General features: G+C 38.5%; 2 protein-coding genes across 6 annotated transcripts in view; one reads left to right on the forward strand and one right to left on the reverse strand.

Annotated features, from left to right (window-relative positions):
- Positions 1–2051: 2051 nt before the first annotated feature.
- On the forward strand, positions 2052–16147 carry dnai7 (dynein axonemal intermediate chain 7). 2 transcript variants are annotated; one of them, XM_046872915.1, is made up of 15 exons: positions 2052–2102; positions 3534–3621; positions 5564–5655; positions 5753–5857; positions 7071–7208; positions 7302–7436; positions 9021–9124; positions 9270–9588; positions 9679–9796; positions 11500–11639; positions 11729–11906; positions 12710–12924; positions 13545–13703; positions 13806–13919; positions 15557–16147. In XM_046872915.1, exons 1-15 carry the CDS (start codon positions 2100–2102, stop codon positions 15830–15832), a joined length of 2184 nt encoding a protein of 727 aa, XP_046728871.1. In that variant the 5' UTR covers positions 2052–2099; the 3' UTR covers positions 15833–16147. The 2 variants fall into 2 exon arrangements, with proteins under 2 accessions (XP_046728871.1, XP_046728870.1); XM_046872914.1 differs by lacking the exon at positions 2052–2102 and having other exon boundaries at positions 3528–3621.
- Positions 16148–17808: 1661 nt separating this feature from the next.
- LOC124401020 (lymphoid-restricted membrane protein) overlaps positions 17809–25237 on the reverse strand; it is a 40315-nt gene continuing 32886 nt past the window's right edge. For 3 of the 4 annotated variants that reach the window (XM_046872910.1, XM_046872913.1, XM_046872912.1), the window contains exons 29-37: positions 25198–25225; positions 24965–25105; positions 24005–24139; positions 23116–23257; positions 22877–22917; positions 22425–22493; positions 22288–22334; positions 21945–22031; positions 17809–18668 (exon numbers count right to left, since the gene is read on the reverse strand). In XM_046872910.1, the coding sequence (XP_046728866.1) occupies positions 18383–18668; positions 21945–22031; positions 22288–22334; positions 22425–22493; positions 22877–22917; positions 23116–23257; positions 24005–24139; positions 24965–25105; positions 25198–25225 (976 nt within the window). In that variant the 3' untranslated portion in view covers positions 17809–18382. The remainder of the gene's footprint in view (positions 18669–21944; positions 22032–22287; positions 22335–22424; positions 22494–22876; positions 22918–23115; positions 23258–24004; positions 24140–24964; positions 25106–25197; positions 25226–25237) is intronic. The other variant, XM_046872911.1, reaches the window with a different exon arrangement.

The raw sequence follows: 25237 nt of genomic DNA on the forward strand, positions 1-25237 counted from the left end.
AAGTATGTTTACTCCTATAAGTATGTTTACTCCTATGTAAGACCTATATGCTTCATATATATATATATATATATATATATATATATATATATATATATATATATATATATATATATATATACACACACACACACACACACACACACACACACACACACACACACACTTTAAAAATTGCATTCATGTGGATGCTACTCTGACACATATCACCTACCAAAAAATTATTAAAAATGGTTGCAGACCAGTTTACACCTGTCATGGCAGTGGATGTGAAGGAAGCTTTCACCAGGTTGATGCTCCCTTTTTACATCCACCCTGTAATATTGTTCACAAAGGGTTTGAGGAGCAAAAATATTAACTTGACCTTTAAATTCCTTGCATCTCAATCCGGTTAAACATCAGTATGATGTGCTGGACAGATAAGTCCAACCCATATTGTAGTACTTAAAGGATCTTGTGGAATTAAGGCCTCAAAGGGTCAGAGCTGATTTGATGCCACAAACTGGAATCTACACAATATTAGGCAGGTGGATTTAATGTCTATCCTTCACAATTTAGCTCTCACAATCCTCACGCTTGCCCATTTTCCACTCATATCAACTTCAAATACTGACTGTGTACTTGCTGTGTAATACATCCCACCTCTTGACAGATAGCTAGATAATCAGAGCCATTCATTTCACCTGTTAGTAGATGTATTGTCATGGCAGATGAGTTTATGTTTCAATCGCATGCTTCATATTACAAACTTGAGGATTGGGTTTAAAGCACACTGATGAGAATGTAAAGAAGCTTCACAATGCCTTCGAAGGACAAACAGACCACAACTCACTACAAGCAAGAAGTTAATCACAAGAATTGATGTATGGCAACAAAAGTTGTGTAATAATACTCAATTAAATTGAATTTACATTTATTTGTATAGCACTTTTACCAATGAGAATTGTACCAAAGAAGCTTTACAGAAATAAATAGATTGCAATTAGACATTTGAATCCGACTTTTATCCCAATGAATGTGCCAATGGTGAAGGTGGCAAGGAAAACCTCCCTGAGACAGTATGAGGACAAAAGCTTGAAAGAAACCGGGCTCAGAAGAGAACCCATCCTTCTCTGGCTGACAGCGAACATCCATTTATATGAGATTTATGAATGTTAAGGGGAAATTAACGGTTCATTGATGGAGACTTGAGTGTGAAACTCTTCATGGTGTTTGCAGTCATATGCCATTGTAGCAATCTGTTTATATTAATTACAGTCCAAATCCATTTTCTTGTTTAAACATTCTTGTTAATAGCACATGCAGATTTAAATAACATTGGTAGGACCATGGGGAACTGGATATGTAGTGCTGATGCCCTACAGAACCTGAGCTCATGCTCCAGTTTGTGTAAAGCTTTGCATGTTCTCTCTGTGTCAATGAGGGCTTCCAAAACATCTCATAAGTGGACTGGATGCACTGAGCAGATACAATAAGTGCCCTTTGTGTGTCTGATGGATTCATTTCCAGGGCCAAGATGAGACGTTGACTGAAGATAAACAATGAAGCAAATGAAACAGTCCATCTCATCGCTCTTCACCTGCTACACGGTGCATGATCATGTATTAACTATTAGACGTCGCCATCTTGTGTTTAAAACAAAATAATGCCAGAGCACCATGTTGCCAGATGCAATAAATCTCCATCTTTTAATTTTGCATTGGTGCTCAAATAACGTAGGGTTGAAAATGTGGCACAAATTTGAGTATTATATTTAAAAATAAATTAAATTAATTACTAACTTGCCAGTTAAACAGTTCATTGTTTGTATGGCAATCGACAAGTTTTCAAAAATTAAGTAATGTCCAAAACTACATTGAATTAAGCAAAATAAAATGATACAAAACTAATAGAGTAATAAAGGAAAGCACAGGATGATAAAAACAAAAACAAAAGACAGAGTGAAGAACAATTTGGTAAGTACAGAAAATGACGTCTTATGTTCGCAAGTGAAGATTCGAATATACCAACCTGGCAACCCGGACGAGTGGGCGTTTACTGTGCCGCAATGTTCCCATAGCAACAAGACGCAAACTTGGACTGACGCTGTAATCGGAAACATGGTAAGGAAGTAAGGCTAGTAAATATAATGAAATACATTGAGATTATTGTTGATAATTAATTAAGTTAAATTAGCAGTAATGCCACAGAGTATAATAATGACTTTTTTAACTTATTTTTTGTAGGTCACAATTTTAGATTTGTACAATAGTATGCTAAAAGAAATGAGCCAAATAAAAAATGTAAAAGTAATCAATAAATAAATAAATAAATACAAATAATAATAATAATAATAATAATAATAATAATAATAATAATAATAATCATCATCATCATCATCATCATCATCAAACAAAATAGTTTTTTTAACAATCCATCAAAAATAATCAGGGAACAAATATTAGACAACATTTAAATTAAATTAAATACATTTTTATTTGTATAGCACTTTTAACAATGAACATTGTCTCGAAGCAGCTTTACACAGATAATGTGGTGATAAAAAATAAATAAGACGTTCTTTATAAGTGTAAGTTTGTCTCTGATGAGCGAGCCGGTGGCGACTGTGGCAAGGAAAAACTCCCTGAGATGGCATAAGGAAGAAACCTTGAGAGGAACCAGATTCAAGAGGAAACCCATCCTCATCTGGGTTGCACCGAATGTCCATTTATTGCCGATAAACAATGTTGCGGGGTGCAGTGATGATGATCAGAAGCAACCTGTAGTCCTGAGTCCTGACATTAACTACAGTCCAAATGCATCCTCCTCTGTTACTGCGTAATTTCATGGATCCCCAGGGCGTTGATGAGAAACCGTCCCCAGCTGCACAGAGTGGCCTCCAATCGAAGAGTACACTATCCAAAGGCAGGCCTGGACGAAGTGGGAAGATCCGAGGAGGGATGAGGGGCAGGAACAGTGGTCACTGGAACCTCAGGAGCATGTTTAACGAGAGAGAGAGAGAGAGAGAGAGAGAGAGAGAGAGAGAGAGAAGAGGGGTGACAGGAAGAGACGGATATATATTATTATGTGTCCTTATTGTTGTATGAAAGTTAAGGTCACTGTACAGTTGGGACTCCTGAAAGACTTGCTATGGCAGTGTAACTAAAAGAGAGAAACATTTAAACATTTACTACACACAGGGGATTCTTATCATTTCCTAATGACGAGCCCTGAAAAGTAAAGCTGCATAACATGACTCTGAATACCAAGAACTTTTACTGTCAATTACAGGCATTAGTGACTAGCAACATAATTACCTGGAAGTAAAAAATGTTTATGAACAAAATAAGTGAGAATGAAACGCTTGTAAATATTATAGAAATATTATTTCCAAACCCGAGTTTAAAGTCAGTCCATTTTTCTGGTCTTTACTGGTGTACTTTTTTCTTTGCTATGTCTGAGAATGATTTAACAGATCTTCATTCATACTATCACTGTGAACTTATGACAAATCTGATTGTGTTTTCCTATAACATCTCCTCCTGTGGATGAAGCCTGCCAAGAAGAAACAAAGCAAGATCAGTAAAGCTGAGAAAGCGAGGTTGAAGAAAGAGGAAGAAGAACGGAGACTCAAGGAGGAAGGTATAACTGTATTTTTATTGCTTCCATTTATTTTATAAAAGATTAATTTTCAGGGTTCCTACACAATTTGAAAAAGTATATATATTGTGACATATATTACAGTTGGAATTTATCATCGTCATTATTTCAGATGTTAAATATGGTCTTAAAAATTAAGAAAGTCTGCATAATTGAGTCTGAGGAACGTATGGATTTTTGAAATGGAAAAATTTTAAACAGCCTGTCAGGTCAATACAACTTAAGCTTTATTTCCAAACCAGACCTTCAAAAATGGCCATCCTGGACTACAACCTCCAATACACACTTGCACATTCACAGTCACCCTTACACTAATCATTTCCACCTATTTACTGACTAATAACAGCTACAGGAGGACTTTCAAAAGGACTTTCACTCGTTAAGATCACTGCGAAATAATTCATTCAGCTGGCTCAGGCTACGTCTACACTAATCACAGATAGATTTTAAAACTTGGTTTTAAAAGATGGTTTAACAGGATTTTGGAAGGTGAGAGGATGCCTGAGGAATGAAGGAAGAGTGTGCTGGTATGGATTTATAGGAATAAGGGAGATGTGCAGACCTGCAGTAACTACAGGGGAATAAAGTTGATCAGTCACGCAATGAAGTTATGGGAAAGAGTAGTGGAAGCCAGGCTGAGAGAAGAAGTGACCATCTGTGAGCAACAGTATGGTTACATGCGAGGAAGAGCACAATGGACGCATTATTTGCTTTGAGAATGTTGATAGAGAAGTATAGAGAACGTCAGAAGGAGTTGCATTGTGTGTTTGTGGATTTAGAGAAAGCGTACGACAGGGTGGAAAGAGGAGTTGTGGTATTGTATGAGGAAGTCAGGTGTATCAGAGAAGTATGTGGGGGTGCTGCAGGACATTGAGGACATTATGAGGACAGTGTGACAGCAGTGAAGTGTGCAGTATGAACAACAGACTGGTTCTAGGTAAAGGTTGGTCAAGGATCGGCCTTGAGCCCTTTCCTGTTTGCAGTAGTAATGGACAGGTTGACAGACAAGGTCAGACAAGAGTCTCCATGGACTATGATCTTTCCGGATGATATTGTGACTTGTTTTGAGAGTAGGGAGAAGGTTGAGAAAAGCCTGGAGAGGAAGATGATTTTAGGTCACCTGGGGTCAACAGTGCAAAGTAATAAGGAATGTGTTAGAGAAGTGAAGAGAAAAGTGCAGGCAGGGTGGAGTGGGTGGAGAAGAGTGATAGCAGAAGTGATTTGTGATGGAAGATTATCTGCAGGAGTGTAGGGGAAAGTTTATTGGACTGTGGTGTGACCTGCGATGTAGTATGGTTTAGAGAATAATAATTATTAATATAATAAATCATACTTTTGTACTTGTACTCAAGTAAAAGTTTAAAGGGAGCATTTTTGCTTACACTTTTACCTAGTAACACTCTACTTAACTCAATTACCTGTTTTGTGTACTTGTGTACCGTGTACCACTGATTAGGGTGAAGACGGGCTTAGTTCTCTTCTTGTTCTTATATCTGGTTTTGGCTCCACAGCCTCGTTCGCATGCATTCCTATTTTGCCCAGTTTATGCTGCCCTGCTGATCGATTGACCCATGCCTCTTCTATGTTAATGGCTTTGGATCAAGATTTGGATTTATCGGCCTGTTTATTTAATAAACGTCAACTTAATCTGCATTTGCATCCCCTTCCTGCTTCATTCACACAGCTCAATATCTCTGTATCAACTTTCCCATCTTTTTTTCCATTCAGGAAAACTGTAATATGATATTCTGCAGTGCTAGCTTGTGAAAGACGATCCAAAATCAAAACAAACCCCTTCCCCCTTGTTAGCTCATATTCTTGATAAATAAATTATCCATACACTAGGGACTCTATATATTACCAGATAGAACATTTAATGTCCATCTTTGATGCATGTTAATCAATGTATGTATCCGTGTGGCAGAGGAAGCTCGGCTGATTGCTGAGAAAGAAGATCAGGAGAGGCTGGAGAGAGAACAAAGGGAAGAGGAAGAACGACTGAGGCTCGAATTAAAGGTCTGGTTATGTTGTCAAATTTTATTAGTGAAAAACAAAACTGCAAACCTTTACATCATGGTATGGGATAACTGAGTTAATGTATTATCTGTAACAGGACAGGGAACGCAGAGAAGATGAGTTGAATGAACTGCGCCACATACTGGAAAGAAACCTGAAGAAAGTGAACATGTGGAAAGATGCAGTCAGGGAGAAAGTAGAAGTATGATGGTTTCCTTAAATGTTTGTTTTATTTACCACATTGAGAATTAATGTGGTGGGCCTCAGGGCTCCACTCTTAGTTTTATTTCCTCAAATAAAATAAATTAGGTTCTTCCAATTTAAGTAGTTAGGAACAACTTTCAGCCTGAAATGCACCACCATGCTACCTTTCCTGTAATTCTGTAAAATATGACAAAGCAATAATATTTGAACTAACAAGCCCCGCCTCATCCCAAACATTTCTAATATTTCTATTTGTTCATATAATAGATATAACATCATAAAGTGCCCTCTAGGCTGTCTGTATGGTAGACATAATGTGCCCTTTAGGGTCTTCCAGTCATAAATATAATGCGACAAAGTGTCCTTTAAGGTGTCTCAAATATATGTATTATGTGATAAAGAGCCCTCTAGGGTGACCCTGTGATAAACATAATGTGATATAGTGCCCTTTAGGGTGACCCTGTGATAGACAAAGTGATAATATGCTCTCTAGAGTGCCCTAATGGTAAAAATGTCCTTTAGACCAGCAGTCCCCAACCTTTATTGCGCCGCAGACCGGTTTAATGTTAGACAATATTTTCACGGACCAGCCTTTAAGGTGTGGCGGATAAATACAACAAAATAAAATGATACGATGGGCATAAAAACTGGTATTTTCTAAATATAATAATAAACGTGAATCCACTGTGTTGTTTTTTGTTCTTTTTGCTAGCATGGGGGTTTGAATTTAGCGGTAATGTATTATGTGTTAGCGGCCGGGGCCCCTTTAAGAAGGTAGCGGATGGAGGTGAGACATGTGACCGAGGCATCATGACATGCATCAAGACTGAGTCATAGACAGATGTGGCGGAGAGAATCCAGTAATTTTCCAAATAAAAAACGTTCAGAATCAGAGAATAAATAAAACGGAAATAATGTAAGTTATGTATTCTTTCTGTGCGGCCCGGTACCAATTGACCCACGGACCGGTGACCCCCCGGTCCCCCACTGCTTTAGACTGCCACTGAAGTGCTTGTGCAATGCCCTATAAGCTTCTTGTATGTGCGAGGAAACATGATAAAGTGCCATAAGACGTGCATTTCACTGGAGATATCAAGATGCTGTGCACTATAGGCTTCCCATGTCTAATTGTTTTGTTCCTATTTTTAGTCTCTTTTTGTCATCTAAACAGTGTTAGACATACGACAAACACCAGCTCTTTATCTCTGTAGTGGGAACGGTACATGATTTGCGATGGCAGTCCAAACCCTGCAGTTCAACCAGAGCTCAATACCTTCATCACTCTGTGGAAAGAGGACCCAGAAGTGGACATTCAGGTCGTCTTAGAACAATGCGCTTTGGCCTTGCGAGTATGAACTATGACCATTTGGCTTGAGACAAAGTACACTATACTGGGGTGGAGTGGGGTGGGGGGATGGTATATATTTAATTTCTGTGTTTAGCTTACAGAAGATCTGGAGCTTCTTTTGAGCATTGTGACCGAACCTGAGGTTATAAAGGTGTATCAGGATATACTCCAGTCTCTGCAGAGTCTCATGCACACCAAACACCAGATGGCTGCTGAGGAGATCCTAAGGGTAAAAGTGCAGTATTCAATAATAATAATTAATATATATATATATAATAATATTTTACAAAAATAAAAAAGAATCAACCTAATTCATGCAATACACTTTTTATTATATTAATTGAATTTAGTAATCAATTAAAATGGGTCAAATTATATTGATTAAATTATATTAAATAAATGGAAAAATTGTATTATATAGTTTACATTTGTTAGACCTCGTTTGGGTAATACAGCTGTGTATATAGGTGTGTGTGTGCTTTACATTTAATATAACATTTTCTAAAGATATGATCTAAACTGTTCTACTTATTTCACCATACTTGGATACTATGGATTCTGCTGGCTGTGAAACAAATTGCCCCTCGGGGATAATAAAGTTGACCTAACCTAACCTAACCTAACCTACTTAAACAAATGTCTTCATTTTTTCCATCCTTCATTCATTCACTCCCTCGACATGGGAAGTTGTCAGGAGTTTATTCTTTTAAGAGAAAACAACAAATGAAAAGGAAATAGTGCTAGCGTTAGCCGCTAGCCACTTTCTGGTTAGCGGCTAGCGTAATGGATTCGTAAGCATTTATATGCATGCGCAAAACAAACCTTATTTCCAGGATGGAGTGAGTAGCCACAGTGACACTGTGCTAACTCTAGTTTCTTTTTTATACCCCTGGCATTGTTCTGCATGTTTTCAAGTTTAATGATTAATAAATTGCACTCAAAGTGCGAGTCTGAAACTAAACAAACTTGCAATCCGCCACTTAATATGTTCATGAGGGAATTCAGATTTTAACTATGTTCCGCAGGTAGTTGCATTCGGTAAACGTGTATGGTACATTTTGGTACAAGATTTTTCGGTACAGGGCTTCGGTTCGGTACACATGTTGCAATCCTTTTTACTTGCGGAAAATAGTTACAGTCTGAGTTACTACAGGATCGTATTAAGTGGCAGACTTTGCATTTTTTTTCCATACTGGATATAAAATCTGTGGCTAGCGGCTAATAGATTATGGATTCGTTAGAGTTTTATGTCCAGCTTCAAGAATTTCTCTTAAAAGGAGAAAATACTGACAATTCCAAATATTGAGGGAGTGATTAAATGGAGGAAGGAAGGAATGACTGATGTCTTCTCATTCTCATATGCTGAAATAAGATCATGTATTAAGAAATGTAAATATCACACACCCACATACACATCTGTATGACCCAAATGGGGTCTCACAAATGTAAACGATTTAATTTCTTTAAATATTTGTTCAATTTTATTAAAACAATTTAATTTGTGCTAATTTAATTCATTTCCTAATTGATTCAATATAATAAAAAGTGTATTGAATGAATTGTATTTATTTTTATTTTATCTTCTATTTAAATTTTATTAAATCTTATTTTATATATTATTTATATTTATATGTAAGTAGGCATTTTATTTAAAACATTTGTAAATTTTTAAAACTATTTTAAATTAAAAAAAAAAAAATATATATATATATATATATATATATATATATATATATATATATATATATATATATATATATATATATATCATTATTATTATTATTATTATTTATTTGTGTATGTATGTTTTCAGTCCGCTAAGAAATGTGCAGACATTGACACAGGGAACATGCAGATGATAAAACGAGATGATAACATCACACTGTGCTTGTGGGCCAACCTCAACAAAAATCCCAGGTTAGTGTGTCTTTGCTTCTAATTGATTTTATTTATTTCATTTTCTTACATTTTTGTCTTTCTAAACGTGATTGTGAAAATGTGCAAGATGTTTGGCTTCTTTTCTTGTGCTTGAGTGTGTATTCCATGTTGATTTTCATTGTAGATTTAAAGGCTTCCATTTCGAAGAGGTGGGGATGAGCTTCGAGCTTCCTAAACAGCTGGCTTTGAGTGACATTAGTGTGCGGATCCTTCATACCCGCTACGACCACCTGAGCCACCTGAGCCTCCGGACGCAAACTCAGAATAAAAGACGTGCCGCAGCTGAAGAAGCTGAAGAAGCTGAAGCGGCCGCTAAGGCTTTAATTGAGATGAAGGATAGAGAGGTGGAGGATGAGGAGCTGAAAAAAGAAGACGATGGGGGAGAAAGCGCACAGCAAGAAAAGGAGGATCTTCAGTCACAAAAATCATCTGAAGGCAAGAAGGTGAAGAGATAATGACGTACTTAAGGACCTTTACTGGAAAGTTGTTGATACTGATATTAGTGTGTATGTGCTTGCATGTGTGTGTTTAAGAGAAGGGTTAGTGTGCGTTCAGCTAAAAAGCGGAAGCAAAGATCTTCAATGAAGAAGGAGCTAGGGGATCATTCAGAAAGCCATTTGGAAGGAGTGATCTCGTCTGAAGAAGCAGAAGGTCAGAAATTCACCGAATTGTTCAAAAAGACATAAACAATCTTTTGGTTGTAGCTTATTTTATATTAATTTTAAAAAATGCACAAGGTTCTTTTTGGATTAAAATGCTACCCTCATGATATTGGGGATGTTTTCATACTTTAAGATACAAGGAGATCCCAGGTCTTGTTTGGGGCTGAAGGTACCCCTTCTTTCAAAAAAGGTCTATTAAATGTGTGGTATGTTTTGAAACTAGTTCTGTTTACAAGAAAGTACTTTGCGGCAGTGGAATGGATGATTGGGCAACTACTGCAGAAGTGATGAGGGAGACAGCTGGAAGGATTCTTGGTGTAACATCTGGAAATAGAAAGGAAGACAAGGAGACGTGGTGGTGGAATGAGGAAGTGCAGGAGAGCAGAAGGAGAAAGAGGTTGACAAAACAGAATTGGGATTGACAGAGTGATGAGAAAAGTAGGCAGGAGTACAAGGAGATGCGGCAGCAGGTAAAAAGGGATGTGGCGAAGGCCAAGGAAAAGGCATATGAGGAGCTGTATGAGAAGTTGGACACTAAGTAAGGAGAAAAGGTTGGCCAGGCAGAGGGACCGAGCTGGGAAGGATGTGCTGCAAGTTAGAGCAATAAAGGATGGAGATGGAAATTAGTTGACTAGTGAGGAGAGTGTGTTGAGAAGATGGAGGGAGTATTTTGAGCAGCTGATGAATGAGGAAAATGAGAGAGAGGGAAGGTTGGATGATGTGGAGATGGTGAAGCAGGAATTGAATAGGATTAGTAAGGAGGAAGTGAGAGCAGCGATTAAGAGGATGAAGAGTGGAAAGTCGGTGATGACATACCGGTAGAAGTACAGAGATGTTTAACTTCCTGATCTCTTGTCGTCTTCCAGTGATGTTCTTCCGTTCTTGAAGCAGGTGTGCTACTCGAACCACCTCAAACAACTCATTGCAGCATCGCAATATGTCAAACGTATGCCATGTCAAACTCTTTGAGGCAGATTTGGCCAGTTTCACACAGAATTTCACGTTTGCTCTTTGTTCTAACTTGCTGTCCATGATGAAATCACAGATGTGGTAACCATTAGTCTCGAAACGTTTCATTTCCACAATAACAATACAAGCATGAAAAATACATAATTTGCTTTTCTTCTGTATTACTTTTATTTATTATTTTTTATAGAATTAATCTATGATCTTTTTTTGTATCTTTGGCATCTATATTTTATGCATAAAGTTTGTGGACACCTGACCATACGAACATCTTATTACACATTGACTCCCAAATTGCTCTTATAAAAACCTCCACTCCTTTGGGAAGATGTTTCACTAGATTTTGGAGTGTGCTTGTGGAGATTTTTGTTCATTCAGACACAATGGTGTTAGCAAAGTCAGTAACGGATGTAGGTGAGGTGAGAAGGGTTTAGGTGCAGTCGGTGTCTATCCCTAAGATGTTCAACAGGGTTGAGCTCTATTGCTGGCCACTCAAGATTTTCCACTTCAACCCATGTAAAGCAGATCTTCATAGAGCTGGCTTTGTGCACAGGGGCATTGTCATCCTAGAGCAGGTTTAGGTCTCCAAGTTGAAATGAAGGGAATTTTTAATCCTACTGCATCCAAAGACATCCTCTATACATACTCTCAAAAAATATGGTGTACCAATATTTTTGTCCATATAATGTACATTAAAAACTTATACTAAAATATTCTCTCTAAAAGATCTTGCCGTAGAGGAGCCATCGGCCGAAAGCTACATCGTGGATCTGCATCAGTACACACCCCTGGGTGGAGTCTACTACTTTGACGTGTTCCGACTAACACCCCAGTCTCTTACCATCAATGGCTGGGATTTGACAGAGGTGCCAGATGTTCAAAATGACCTCCTTGAACATATAAGACATCCGGGGAATACATTTGTTTATCTGTTTGTGTGCTTGTGTTGTCACAGATTTTGGATACAGGTCTCCAGGACTTCCCGTATCCCTCAGAGCAGCCTCAGAGCTCCGAGTCAGACAAGCAGGAGGACACCAGTACATACTCTTCCCCTCCAGTAGGGGTCACTGTGGTTTTGCCCGAGTCTGTGAACTTCATTCAAGAGCCACAGGTGGCACGATGGGACCCTGTTGGTAATTTGATACTATACATAATTAAACCGCTCTTAAATTCTGATTGGTCAGAAGGTGTTGATTGAAGAGCCACTCTAACAAGTTCGAAAAATCTAGCATTTTCGTTAATAACAACTTACACAATGGACTTCATGATAAATGATAATGTATGGAAGGAGGCTTCAGTGTCTGTACTTTTTTTTATTTATAAGATAGAGAATAAGGAGCTCTTGTACAAGAATTAATATTTAAAACTGCTATAACATGAGAAAAGGAAATAAATTGTTTCACAACATTAAGTGAAACCATATACAGGTCAAAAGTATGATGCATTGCTATTTAATAAATGTTGGCAAAATCTCTATAAAATCTGTTGTAGGAAAATAATTATTTACAGATTTGAGTTTGATTTACTCCACATACAGAAACCCAACAGTGTTCTGAATAATCAATTTTAATACTCCATTTGTTCATGCTGACTGAAAATGTCTAATAGATCAATTATAACATTCACATTTATGCCGTTTACATTTACGACATTCAGCAGACGCACTTATCCAGAGTGACGTACAAAAGTGCTTCAAGTCTCTGTCAATGAATAAATTAAGATATGGCATTTTCCAGACTCCAGAGCAACTTACAGTTATTTCATTTATACAACTGAGCAATTGAGAGCTTTGCTCAAGTGCCGTGGCAGTTTGGTGGTGGATTTGAACTCCTCACCTTCTGAGCCAAAGTCTAACACTACCAATATTTAACAACATATTTATTTCTCTTAAATACATATTTCTTTCTTGCTACTCCATCATGTAATCTGGTCACAGAGCAGCACTGGAGGACAGACTGCATCACAGAGACTTCATACAACAGCGAGACTCGCAGCATCTCCATCAAGATGGACTCTTTCTATGCCTTCACTTTGCTACAGGAGACGCACCTCCATATGCCGTTTCAGTCCTGGGAGCTTCTACCTCGGGGTTTGAACTCAGCAACGCTTACCATCACTACACCGTTCACTCAAGTCAGCATCAGTGTTCAGGTAAGTGTGCAGGGATTGGCTACATCATTGGTCCTCAACCCCTGGGCGGCAAAATATATATAAATATATTTAAAATTCAGCCTGTTTTGAAATGATTGCCACCTTTCAAGATTAGAGGTAATTTGAGTAACACGTTTTAAAATTTCCATTAAAAAACTGAAAATGACTCAACAATAACAAAAAACCCCACTAATAAAATAGAATAAATATATACTAAAAATAAAAGTATAAAAATTATCTAATGTTAAAACCAATAAAAATACGAACAATGTGACAAAAATGTTTTCATTAAAATTAAAATATATTAAAGATATGTAGCAAAATTATTGGCACCCTGTAAGAATACAATGCAAATAACTTACCATCCTATTGGGAAATAAAATGAAAAAATGTATGGATATCATAAAAATAGATGAATGATTGTTGAGTCCTGACGCTGATGGTCATGTAGCAAATAAATGCATTTAAAATGTATTTTAAAAACATATTCGAATTGGTGTATATTGCATTTTTTGATAACTGGTGCCAATACTTCTGGAGTTGCAAATATTTTGCTAATATCCTTTAATAACATTTGTGTTTAGCTTGTAAATGAGTGAGATGGGGATATTTTGTTTCAGGGGAATCTGTGTATGCTTCATATGGACCAGACTCCTGGCCTGAACCATGTGCTGGATAAATGGATGAGTCTTCCTGTGCTACAGATTGCCATGAGACGTGCTGGGGTTAACATATTTGTTAACGAGTATTCTGATAAGTACGTCGCAGTCAGTGCCAAGGTAAAGACACTAACTTGTTTGTATTCACAAATATGTTCCTGTACTGAAAGTCTAGTCATGAAGAATTCCTGTGATGGTACTGAGAGGCTTTGAATTGTTTAGGATCTGCTGGTAGAGCATGCAGTGTACGAGCAGATGGCCTTGGTGTCCTCAACTTTTGCTTTTTCTCGAAGTCAGTGGAACGCCAAGTGCGGACAGGAGCATATCGTCTTTCAGGTATATACACACACTAAAGAAGATTTTCAGAAGACATGTATGAGGTGGTATCAAAAAGTTTTGAGACTAGCTCTGTTTACAGGAAACTACTTCATTTACATATATTTACACACGATCACCTTTAAAATAGTCCCCTTGCACAGCGCTACAGCGCTCCCAGCATTCCTGCCACTTCTGTAATATGTCCTGGAAGTCTTTTTTCTAAGCGTGTCAAACTCCTTTTGTGATTCGCTCTGGATCACTGCAATGGTGTCAAAACAGCAACCTTTAAAGTTTATCTTCGAGAAGAGGGTGAAGTCCGCAGGAACCAAATCTGGCGAGTAGGGCGGGTGTGGAAGTGAGATTATGTGGATTGTTCTCTCCGACGATCATCATGCACAAGTTGTCGAAGGTCTTCCTGATCGCTCATCTTCCGCTCTTGAAGCATGCGTGCCGTTAAAAACACCTCGAACGACTCATTGCATCATCGCCGTATATCAAACATCTCTGTGGCAGATTTGCCCAGTTTCACACAGAATTTTTACATTTGCTTATTGTTCTAAATTGCTGTCCATGATGAAATCGCAGACAGTGGTAACACACATGGTCAGAATAGCACCAGTTAGCACCATTAGTCTCCAAACTTTGTGATACCATCTCATAATCAGCAATAAATCTCCTCCTGTATGATATTGTTATCCAGCTAGTTAACATGGTCATGTTGGAATTTAGGAGGTTTCTGAAAGCCCTGATTTCCAAATCCAAACCAAGAAGTGAGGCGAATGTGTACATAAGCTTGGTCTCAGTAGAATAGTATCTACAGGTAAAAAATTATTCAACTAATACTACCACTATCTACTATTAAGCAAAGATCGTAAAGTGGTAATGTTCAACAGGAACACTGCTAATGCTAGTTAATGATGGATTTGAAAAAAGTCAACGTGATAGTCATGATTGTAACTGAACCATGGCATATTGGCTAGAAATTTACTCTAGGTACCCTTAGACTTCAAAAATTTGTGGCAGCAGAGGTAAAATTCCTGCAAGTAGGACAAGAACACTATTATTATTAGCTAATAGATGCTAATGTTAGCTTGTTAGCTGAAAGAATAAACGTTCTTTGAAGCCACTTGCCTGTGAATCGGCCTCCTAGATACATTAGATCATCTCTAGATTACCGCATTTTTCGGACTATAAGCCGCTACTTTTTTCCCCACGTTTTGAACCCCGCGGCTTAAACAACAAAGCGGCTTATTTATGAATTTTTCCTGGGTTTTTCCTGGTTTCACAAACTTTAAGCCAAAAAACTGAACCCCATAACATTAGACCAATGACATTTCCGAACGGAAACGAAAAAAAAAAAAAAAAACGCACCTCACCTGTGCTCTGAGCTGCATGGCATCGGGAGAAAAAACGTTTTTTTTTAAACGCACAACGATGCGGAAAGATAAACTCCCGAGAGAAATAGCTGTGAAAGGAAGGAGGAAGACAGTGAACAATGACATACTTGGTCGGCTACTGTTCACTGTACTACTCCACCAATCTTTCCGAAGCTTTGTCTTTAACCCATACACACCATCCATTTTAAAATGACTTCTGTCCAAAGTGAATTAGTAAGGACTCTACAGCAATACTAACATGTATTTCCTCATTAATAGGCATGTGAACACCCGGAGGAGGGGCCTGTGCCGGAGGAGGCGTGGTCTCTTTACTTGCTTGGTGCTCAGAGGAGCCAGCGTTTGAAAATGACCGAAACAAGTGACACATTCTCACCAGAGCTGGCCGAGAATTCTGAGTTCCACTCCACTTTTCTGCACATGCTCAGAGACGTAGTCAGCCCGACAGGAAAGGCCAGACTAGACCACGACCACTACCTTCTTGCTGATACAGTGCAGACACTGCTGTGTTCCACCCGCTTACTAACATTCTCCTGATCACACACTCACACAGAAATAGTTTACCGAATTAATCACACATCTATTTATTTTTTTTTAGCGTAATCATTGTTGAGTAATTTTCCAACTAGTTTGTGAGACTTCTTCCTATTATCTTTCCCTGCATACTGTAATGATGTTGCAACTGTCAAATCTTTATGAAAGATGCCTACGTATGTACAGAGAACTGTACAAAAAAACTACGGCCTTCAGCAATGTTTTTGTACATCATGGACTGATGTGCAACGCCACGGTCTCATAGTCGTCACGGAGGTCTATACATGCAGTCTATCTGTCCAATAAATCTTTCATGCAGCTCTTGGTGTCTATGTGATTAATATCCCCAGGCCTGCAAAAGTGAGTAAGAACGAGTGAAACAAGACTTTAAACGTGCTAGCTCCGAGATCCAAACAGTTATTTACAGTAAATATTAAATATAAGAAATCCTGTCACATTAACAACTATTTCAATGTGAAAAAAAAAAAAAATTATAAACACACACACACACACACACACCTGTAACCAGACAAAGCTCAACATTTCACGGTGGCACACAAGCAAGGGTTTTTTTTACAGGTGTGTTTATACTAAATAGGTACAGGACAGAGTTAAAAACAGCTACAGAGCTCCTTAACAAATGAAAAGGAATACACTATTTAATAATGAAATTATTTGCATTTACTTAAAACCTTACTTGGGGCTTTTGATATCAAATGCTAACAATTTTAAATTGCATGTACAGCTCATCATGCCAATATGAAGTGGTATCAAAAAGGTTTCAAAACTAGTTTTGTAACATGCCAATAGATGGCAGCACAAGGGTGCACACACAGTCAAAGGGAGCACAGACTCCCATTAATCAGTGGGTCAAAAGACATCGTCCTGTGCACATCGGGATCTACTAGTGCTATTGCGACAACGTGCGTTACCACGTGACATTCTCAACACAATATTCTGGTCACCGAGTTCTCCTCACATGGGAGTTTCTCCCCGGAAACAGCATAATTGTCTCTAGGTTACGACCGTAACCCCAGTTCCCCCCGAAGGGAACGAGACGCAACTCGAGTTCCCAAAGGGGAACTCATTTCCACACCCACCCCACTTAACAGATATGAACTGTGAACTTTACCCTCTTCCTGAAAATGAAGATCTGACATGTGTGAGGGAGATAGTTTTGACAACATTGTGGAGATCCGGTGCGAATTGCAGAAGGAGCAAAAAGTAGACGTCCAGAAGTGGCGGTTTATTAACACGCCTTTAATCAAAAAGCGTCACTCTTCGGCAAACAGCTAATTTGCTTGACTTGTTTTTAATCCCGCCTGAAAGATACTAGCGAGTGCAAAAATGTACATCCCTCCAATACTTCTGTTTTCTCAAAAATATAAACCTCAATGTAATATGGGCGCATCCTGCAACATATGTAGTATGTAGGTAGCATCATCTGAAAATAGTCATTAAAAGAAAACAAGGTAAAGTATTTATATTGGCATCAGAGAAGATTTTTTTTTATAATTATTGTCACTTGTGATAATCTAGAAAACATGAACATAAATTTAATTAGTCTATGGTCTTTAGGGTGTGCAAACTTCTGCACTCAAGCAAAAGTTTTTTTGTAAAAAACATTTTGAAGATAAATATATATATATTTTTATATTTAACACAAATCTCTCAAAGTTAGGAACATTGCTACTAGTAATATTGAAACATTAAGGTTATTAACAAGTATTTCCTAAATGATGCACTTCTAGAACTGAAGAAATTGGGATTATTTAATTCAAGATCCCTCACCATCCAGGTTTAAACCCACATCTGGATAAAACTGAGGAACTTGGTCCTATTTTAGGCTTTCAGAAAAATTCTAATTTACTTGTTTGAATTTATCCCGAAAACAAAAACACTGAGTAAATAGAAAGAAACGTGTAGCTGAAAATGGGTGGAAAAGTAACAACAAAATCCAGTACATATAATATTCCCAGTTGAGGATGTGATAGCAATCGGGTTAGTAACTTTATTGTGTCAAAGCTTGTTTTTCCTCCCAATCTTTGGAACATCTGAAAGTGTATAAATCCATAACAGTGCACACAAAATGTAATATTAATAAAAAAACACGTGTCTGAAACTCTAATGATGAATAAAAACCTATCTGCTTGGATAGTATTTACACCCCACACTCAGGCTAAAGCTATAAACATTAAAATAATAAGTTATAATTTCATACGTGTCTTTAAAAAGAAAAATGGCTGTTCGTTATTCCTTCACATATCAGTAAAATCATGAAAATCAGCAGGCTGTTAAAAACAAAGCCCCTTCAATCTGCGTCCAGAGACTCTGCACTGAAAGCCGGATGTAAAGCAGAGAGTTTGATGTCCTGTTTAATTAAAAACAGAACAATGGTGTTCAAGGTTTCAATAAAAAAAAAAGTGTACTTGGTCATACCATTCCTCAATGCTGTTTGTTTAAAAAAAAAAAAAAAAAAAAAAAAAAAAGAGAAAAAAGTGCTTCATAATCTCCGATTGCTGCGCCCAGCTTTCCCACCTCTAGGGGGCGAAATCAAACAGGAGGCTGTCCGTTGTGCCGAAGCCCAGTGTAGGGCCACAGAATCTGCTGGATGGCCATCCAGGAGTCCCCGGTACCCACAGGGGCCGCGTCCGCAGCTGGTTGGATCAGCATCTTTCCCAGCACCGCTACGAAGGCGGCCAGCACCACCATCAACGCCGCCCAGGTGCAGACGCCCTTAGGAGCTTCAGGGAGCTCAGAGGGTTGTGCTTTCGCTGCAAAGGGTGAGGCCAGTTCTGTCGTAGGACTCGTATTGTTGCTTGGTGTGGGACTTGGATTGCTGTTTTGGAAATAAATAAATGGCGTTAAAAAATTATACTATTTACGCCGTTTCTTTATAACCAATCGCATGATGTTTAGTGTTCATCCAACAGTTTTTGCTCTATGTAGTCTTCACTGTAATGCAATGAACTAATACTAATACCTCATCAATGGTTGATTCAAGAAATGTTCAGTATATCTTAAAATACAATTTACCTACAATTGTTTTTTGTGGGTGTGTCAGAACAGGTAGTGATTGACGATAGTTTTTCCCCCCAAGCGACAAACAACTTTTAAAATGCTAGTGCTGGAAAAACATGTAGGAAGGCTAGAAAAGAAAAGCTGTTTAACACCGTATACACAGGGTTTTGAGTGAGATTGCACCTCTTAGGGGAGGAGCCACTCGCATATTTGCAGCAGCGGTCCCTCGGCCCCGCCCAATTCTCTCACGTTTTTGCTATGGGTCGTCCTTGAGTTACGATGGTTCAGCTTAAAATTTTTCGATCTTACGATGACTATAGTTGTTAGGAAGGTTTCCTATCTAGCTCGAAAAACTAATTGTAAGGGATTTCTCGATCAGTAAAAACACGGTAGCATTTGCAGACGTTTCAAGTGTGTATGAGCAACTTTTGGGAAAAGATTGAAAACAAGTGTGGAGGCGGAGCATATAACAAAAAAAGTTTTCCAAATTCGTCCATAATAGTGTAGAAGTAGCTTAAAACACAGAATTACAATTTCTGAAAGAAGTTTGAACACCCAGGAACACTCGTACAGTAAAAGTGTCCGGTCTCTTTCAATCAATATCCCACAACATACAGTGACGTCTACATTTGTGCTGTTGAAGAAATTCAGCCAAATGCACTACTGAACAACATACTGCATACTGCTACTGTGAGAACTAAACAGCATTCTTTTTGAAAATAGTTTAAGCTGTTGGTCATTAATACACAAATATATCTAAATTAACTACAATACATAATATCGTTGTACATGTATATTTATACAAATGCTTTGATTCATTAAAAGAGCCTAAAAGAGTCATTTGTTTGTGATCAGACTGGTTGCATTCTGTGTTTGAGTCACTAAAACAAAGTGAATCACCCCTGTATAATCTGGCAAATGCTACAGGAGCGTGTCAGGAACCACGGTCACACTAGCAGCATCAAGAAAGGTTTCTTTCCATCAACCCTCAGCCTACTAAAATCCAAAACCAGACACTGATGAGTACCTATTCATCATGAGACTATACATTTCCACTCTGTCCTATGTTTAAAAAAAAAATACAAATACTATAAATGAATGCTGTTGGCACTACTGTCATACATACGGTACATAAACATGCGCACACGCAAACACACCGTGCTTTGCAAAATGTTCAAAACCAATTATCGTGCATTAAATTGCACGATAATTGTTCAGTATTTTATTTTAAAAACACTGGGACTCAACATCAGTACCTGTAAGGTGACTGTTGTCTGGAAATGTATGTGTGAAATAAAAATATTGCACAAGTATTTAACCCGCACACACAAATATTTGGTTGAACCACCTTTTACTGATCAAAAGCTGGTAGTGTTATTGTTTGTTTCTTTGATTGTTTATTAAGCTTTCACATCATGTTAGCTTCAAGGCGATAAACATGATAGACATGGGTAATCATCAAATCCATTACATTTCAATTGGTTCTTCTGTTGTCTTTTGGGGTGCATATGAAAACGCTTTACACAGAAGGGTAAAGCGGATTCTGGCCTATTCTTCTCTGCAAAAAAGTAACCGATTGAACTGATTGAGTTCCAGTGTTTTAAAAAGAAATGCTGAACAGAAGGACATTTTCAAGCACCTTTTTTCATTTAGTAGAAACAAGACAATTGGTCAGGGTTCTGAAAACCTTTGCAGGGCACTGTATATGCTTGTGTGGGTGTGTGAGAGACGATGTGAGATGAATGTATTGAAGCATGTTGGAAGATGATCGGGTTCAGCAGAGTGTACAGATGAGGAAATGAGAGAGCTGGAAAGACTAAAGCGATGCTGCTGTGTTCTCCGTATGGATAGAGCTGAAGGTGGCTGTGAAATCCCACAGCACCACAGAAGGAAATCAAATGGCAATAAAATGAATGTAAGAAATTAATAGAAATCACATTTTAAATATAAATACAGATTTGCAAGCTGTTCAGGATGAATATTTGCTCAAAACACACAAAGATGAGGGCTCTGTAGTGTTTCTGTGGCCTTCAAGTGTTTTTACATGTAGCATCCTGCAGGGGGTGCCAACACTTCCACTATATACTGTAATCAATTTTTTAAATCATTATAATAATAATTATTATTATTATTAGTTTGGAGAAGAAACACACATGGCTTGAAAAGTCAGCTGTCCCAATATTTACTTCATATAGTGTATGTTACATATCAGCAATCAGGCATAACATTATAACAGGTGAGTGAATAACACTGCTTATCTCTTCATCATGGCACCTGTTACTGGGTGGGATATATTAAGCAGCAACAGTTTGTCCTCCAAGTTGATGTGTTAGATGCAGGAAAAATGGGGTTTGAGGGCCAAATTTTGATGCTAGATGACTGGATCAGAGCATCTCCAACACTGCAGCTCTTGTGGGATGTTCCTGGTCTGCTGTGCTCAGTATGTATTAAAAGGTGTTCAGGGTCATGGGCAGCCAACGTTCATTGAAGCATGTGAGGAGCGAAAGCCGGTCCGACCCAACAGACGAGCTCGTGTAGATCAAATTGCTGAAGAATAAGCTGTAAATGCTTGATTGGTCAGGACTGTTTTGGCAGCAAAAGTGGGACCAGCACGATATTAGGCAGGTGTTTATAATATGCCTGATCGGTGTGTATGTATACATATATATGGAAACTAATGTATACTACAGCGTTAATATAAAGTGAAAATTCAACAGCAGTGTGATATAATAAACCTTAAAACGGTGTGATAAGTATTGTATTTCTTAAGGTAAAAGACTCGTATTACATAACACTTGAAAGTCACAGATCCACAGATTAACAACACGTTCCTGTGTTTTCATTTCATTCTATGTTGATTGGTTTTCTCTCAAAGTTGGCAGAAAGTTTTAGAAGCGAAGCGAAATTAAAGACAGGGTCTGCGTCCTGCTTGTACCTGCGTGCAGGTCAAAACAAAACCCAAGGCTCTGTTAGTTCGATGATTCAAAACCAATGCATTTCCAGGAAAAAATGTCTCAAAAACACCAGCAGTTTGAAGATGAATTTTCTCACGACTGCGGAGGAGACGGCGGAGACGTGCCGGGACCTTTCTTACCTATTCCTAAGAGCAGAAGCCTCTGTCTCAGTGCAACTAATAAAACGCTTTAGAGGCGCCCGCTGTGTGCTCTTTCCAAGCATGTTCCTGTGAAGCATCACACACATATACACACACACATTCGGTCTCAAAGTGCTTAGATGAAACACAGCGTGTATGTAAGTCGGATCAGCGTTTCCATTCTTATAAGAAAAGGCATAAACCTGAAATTAGTTTAGCGCCAGATGTTCCTCTGATCACATATGGTCTGCAGAGATGGTCTTACTGATAACTACGTTTTGTTCACTTCCTGAATCATAAAGCATTAGAACCCTACAGAGCCGCATTCCTGCCTGCTACATACCTGGGTAACTTGTGTCCCAGCGCCCCCACCTCCGTGACTTCTTTAGCCTGTGCAGTTAAAACACACTGGTTACTTTCACTTTCATTTCAGCTGGATGTTTTCTCAAAGCGCTTTATATCGTACGCAAGATTTCTCACCTTGTCCCCGTGTGCTGATGCTCCAACGCTCCGAGGGATGGCGGCTATGCTGACACGACGGGCCGCAACCTAGACACACACACACACACACACACACACCATGCAGAACACAGCTTTATTAACCTTGTAAAAGTTCAACTATAGATTTTGGGATTTTGAATGTTCGACTGGTATATTTTGTTGAGCACAGAAGCATCTGTATTCGCTCCCATAGTAAAGGTGCTTTTTACTTGTCACATGTATGACACACACATATACACACATACATATATACACACACACACACACACACACAACTATCTGAACTTCTGTCGAATCAAAACTAAAAATTTAACACCATTTTCGGAAAATGAAATACAATTGGGTTCATTATACTGCAGGGGAGAGTAAAATCTTTTTCAGGACTGTACATTTCTTTAGTGTGCTGCTATGCCATGCTTTCTGCCACCCACCTTGTAGAATTCAGAGCTGGTCTTTATCTTCCTGATTTCATCTACAGAGAAAATCAGAAACAAAGATATGATTATTTAGAAGGAGAAAAACCAGAGGCACAGCCATTTTATTGAGCAAGAGCAAATCTATAAGAGCAGCCAGAAGAAAGGCTGTGTGGTGAAAACGAGGCTGTGAAACATGCAAGTGAACACACCTTTTAAACATAAGCATGCGCATAGTGTGTGTGTGTGTGCGTTACCCGTGCGGGAGGTGAAGGACCTGTCTTTTTGCAAATGGTTCTCTCTGAGCTCTAGCAGCTCAGTGTGCTCTTTAGTGTAGGTCCTCCTCAAGTTCTCGACATGCTGAATCATCACCTCCACCGCTTTCCCCATGCGAGACTCCTACACACATAGGCAGCATGAGTAATCCGTACAAGTTAACAAAGCTGGGCCTGAAGAACGCATCCGTTACTGCTTCACCGCTACCAAGTAAAGGAGAACGCTGAGGATTTTGAGGATTTGATAGTCACGCACGAAGTCTCAAATTCGTTTTTAAACATTTAAACGTTATAGGTTTTATAACCCCGTGACTGGGAAAACCTGCCGGAAGTCAGATGAAAAATCCGATTTTAGTTTTTCTAATTTACATATGCAAATATATATTGTTTAAACATTGTAGAAACAAATGTATTCCGGTAATGTATTTATTTATTTATTTTTAACCTCCATTCAACAAACTGGTTTACCAAGCAGCAGTAAATTCAGCCAAACCAGAAGTCATGCTCAGAGAGATCGGATCAGGTGTCAAATAATTATGTATGAAATTGAAACTGTTGAGTGTGTAATCAGATTACAGTCGGAATATCGGTTGTAGAAATGTCACGTCTTCATCAAAGCAACGCATCAGAACGTTTCATAAAAGACCTTAATAGTAAACAAAATGATTAGTACAGGTAAACAAATTCTCCAACGACAATAAGGCTCGGGTCAAAAAATCGTGACTCCACTAGATCTCTGGAGGTGCGTTTGTGGTCTCTGGCACCACATGCATTCAAGTACTGAAATAAGTGGCAAGGTGAAGCTTTAAAAGATGGGACTAATTTGTGCAGCACATCCCCACTGACACTCGACACTGCGATACACACAGACCTGGTGAATGGAGCCGAGCATTTCGGAACGACTGGCCACCCGGGTCACGGACTGGAGCAGGATCTCCAGGTTCTTCTGCAGCCGCTGGATGATCTCCAGGGATGGGTTATCATCTCCACACAGAGGGATCAGAGCCTGAAGGAATAAAGCCACCAAGCAAATTCAAAACACAGTGTATCTACGCGTTCCCTTCTTCCTTCCGTCATCCTTTCATTATTCCTTATTTCATTCTGTGAGTCACTTTTCTCCCACATTCTTACACCCTTATTTTCTTTCTCAGTACTTCCTTTTCTCCCCTTTCTCATTTTCATTCTTAGTGCCTTCTTTCCTTCTGCCCTTTGTCCTTCATTCTCTTCATTTTCACTGAATGCCTCTCTTCTTTCACTTACTTTATTTAAGTTTTTTTTCCTTTCTCACTCCATTTCTTCTTTCACACTACTTTTTTACCTTTTCACTTTCCTTGCTCCCTTCTTTCTGAAAAGAAAAAAAAAAGCCCCCCCACACACAAATACTCTGCTTTCCTTCCTTCCCTCATTCCTTCCTACACATCTTTTTCCTTCCTTCCTGCTCATTCCTCAAAAGAATTGGGATTATTTGATGGTCATGATGCCGAAAAAAAACCATACAACCGAACAAACGAACCTCCTTCCTTTCTTTTCACTTCCTTTCTTCTCAATTCATTCTGCAGAACTGACTTTATTCTACTTATTTTGTTTTCTCCTTTCTTTCTCACCATTTTTCTTAATCCTCTCATCCATTTCCTTTCGTCATTCTTTTTTTGCGCTCATTTCCCTTACTTATTTAATTTTTCCTTCAATATTCTTCATCCTTTTCCCTTCATTTGGCTCTCTTACTTTTTTCTTTGCCTTTGAGTTCCTTCTTTACCATTTTATTTCCTTTTTATTAATCCATTTTTAAGTTTTTGACTTTTTTTTTTTTAATTAGAAATAGATTACACACCTGGAGCAGACCCTGACAGCTGGACACTTCTCGGCGTACGTTCTCCTCAGCAAGGTTCCGAGATCTCTCCTCCAGACGAAGTCTCTTGTCCAAAGTGAACAGGTCACAGCGGTGACTCAATGAGAGACGGAGGAACTCGGACTGTTACCAAACACACAAACACACTGTTATAACACACTCCATTCTTCAGCCCTGAGATGAGCAGCTGTACTGCAGTACTGAATGAAACTCACCTCAATGTCTTTTTCACTCTGAGTCAGTCTGAATGGAGGA

Source organism: Silurus meridionalis, chromosome 18 (assembly GCF_014805685.1).
Source record: "Silurus meridionalis isolate SWU-2019-XX chromosome 18, ASM1480568v1, whole genome shotgun sequence".
Taxonomy (NCBI): Eukaryota; Metazoa; Chordata; class Actinopteri; order Siluriformes; family Siluridae; genus Silurus; species Silurus meridionalis.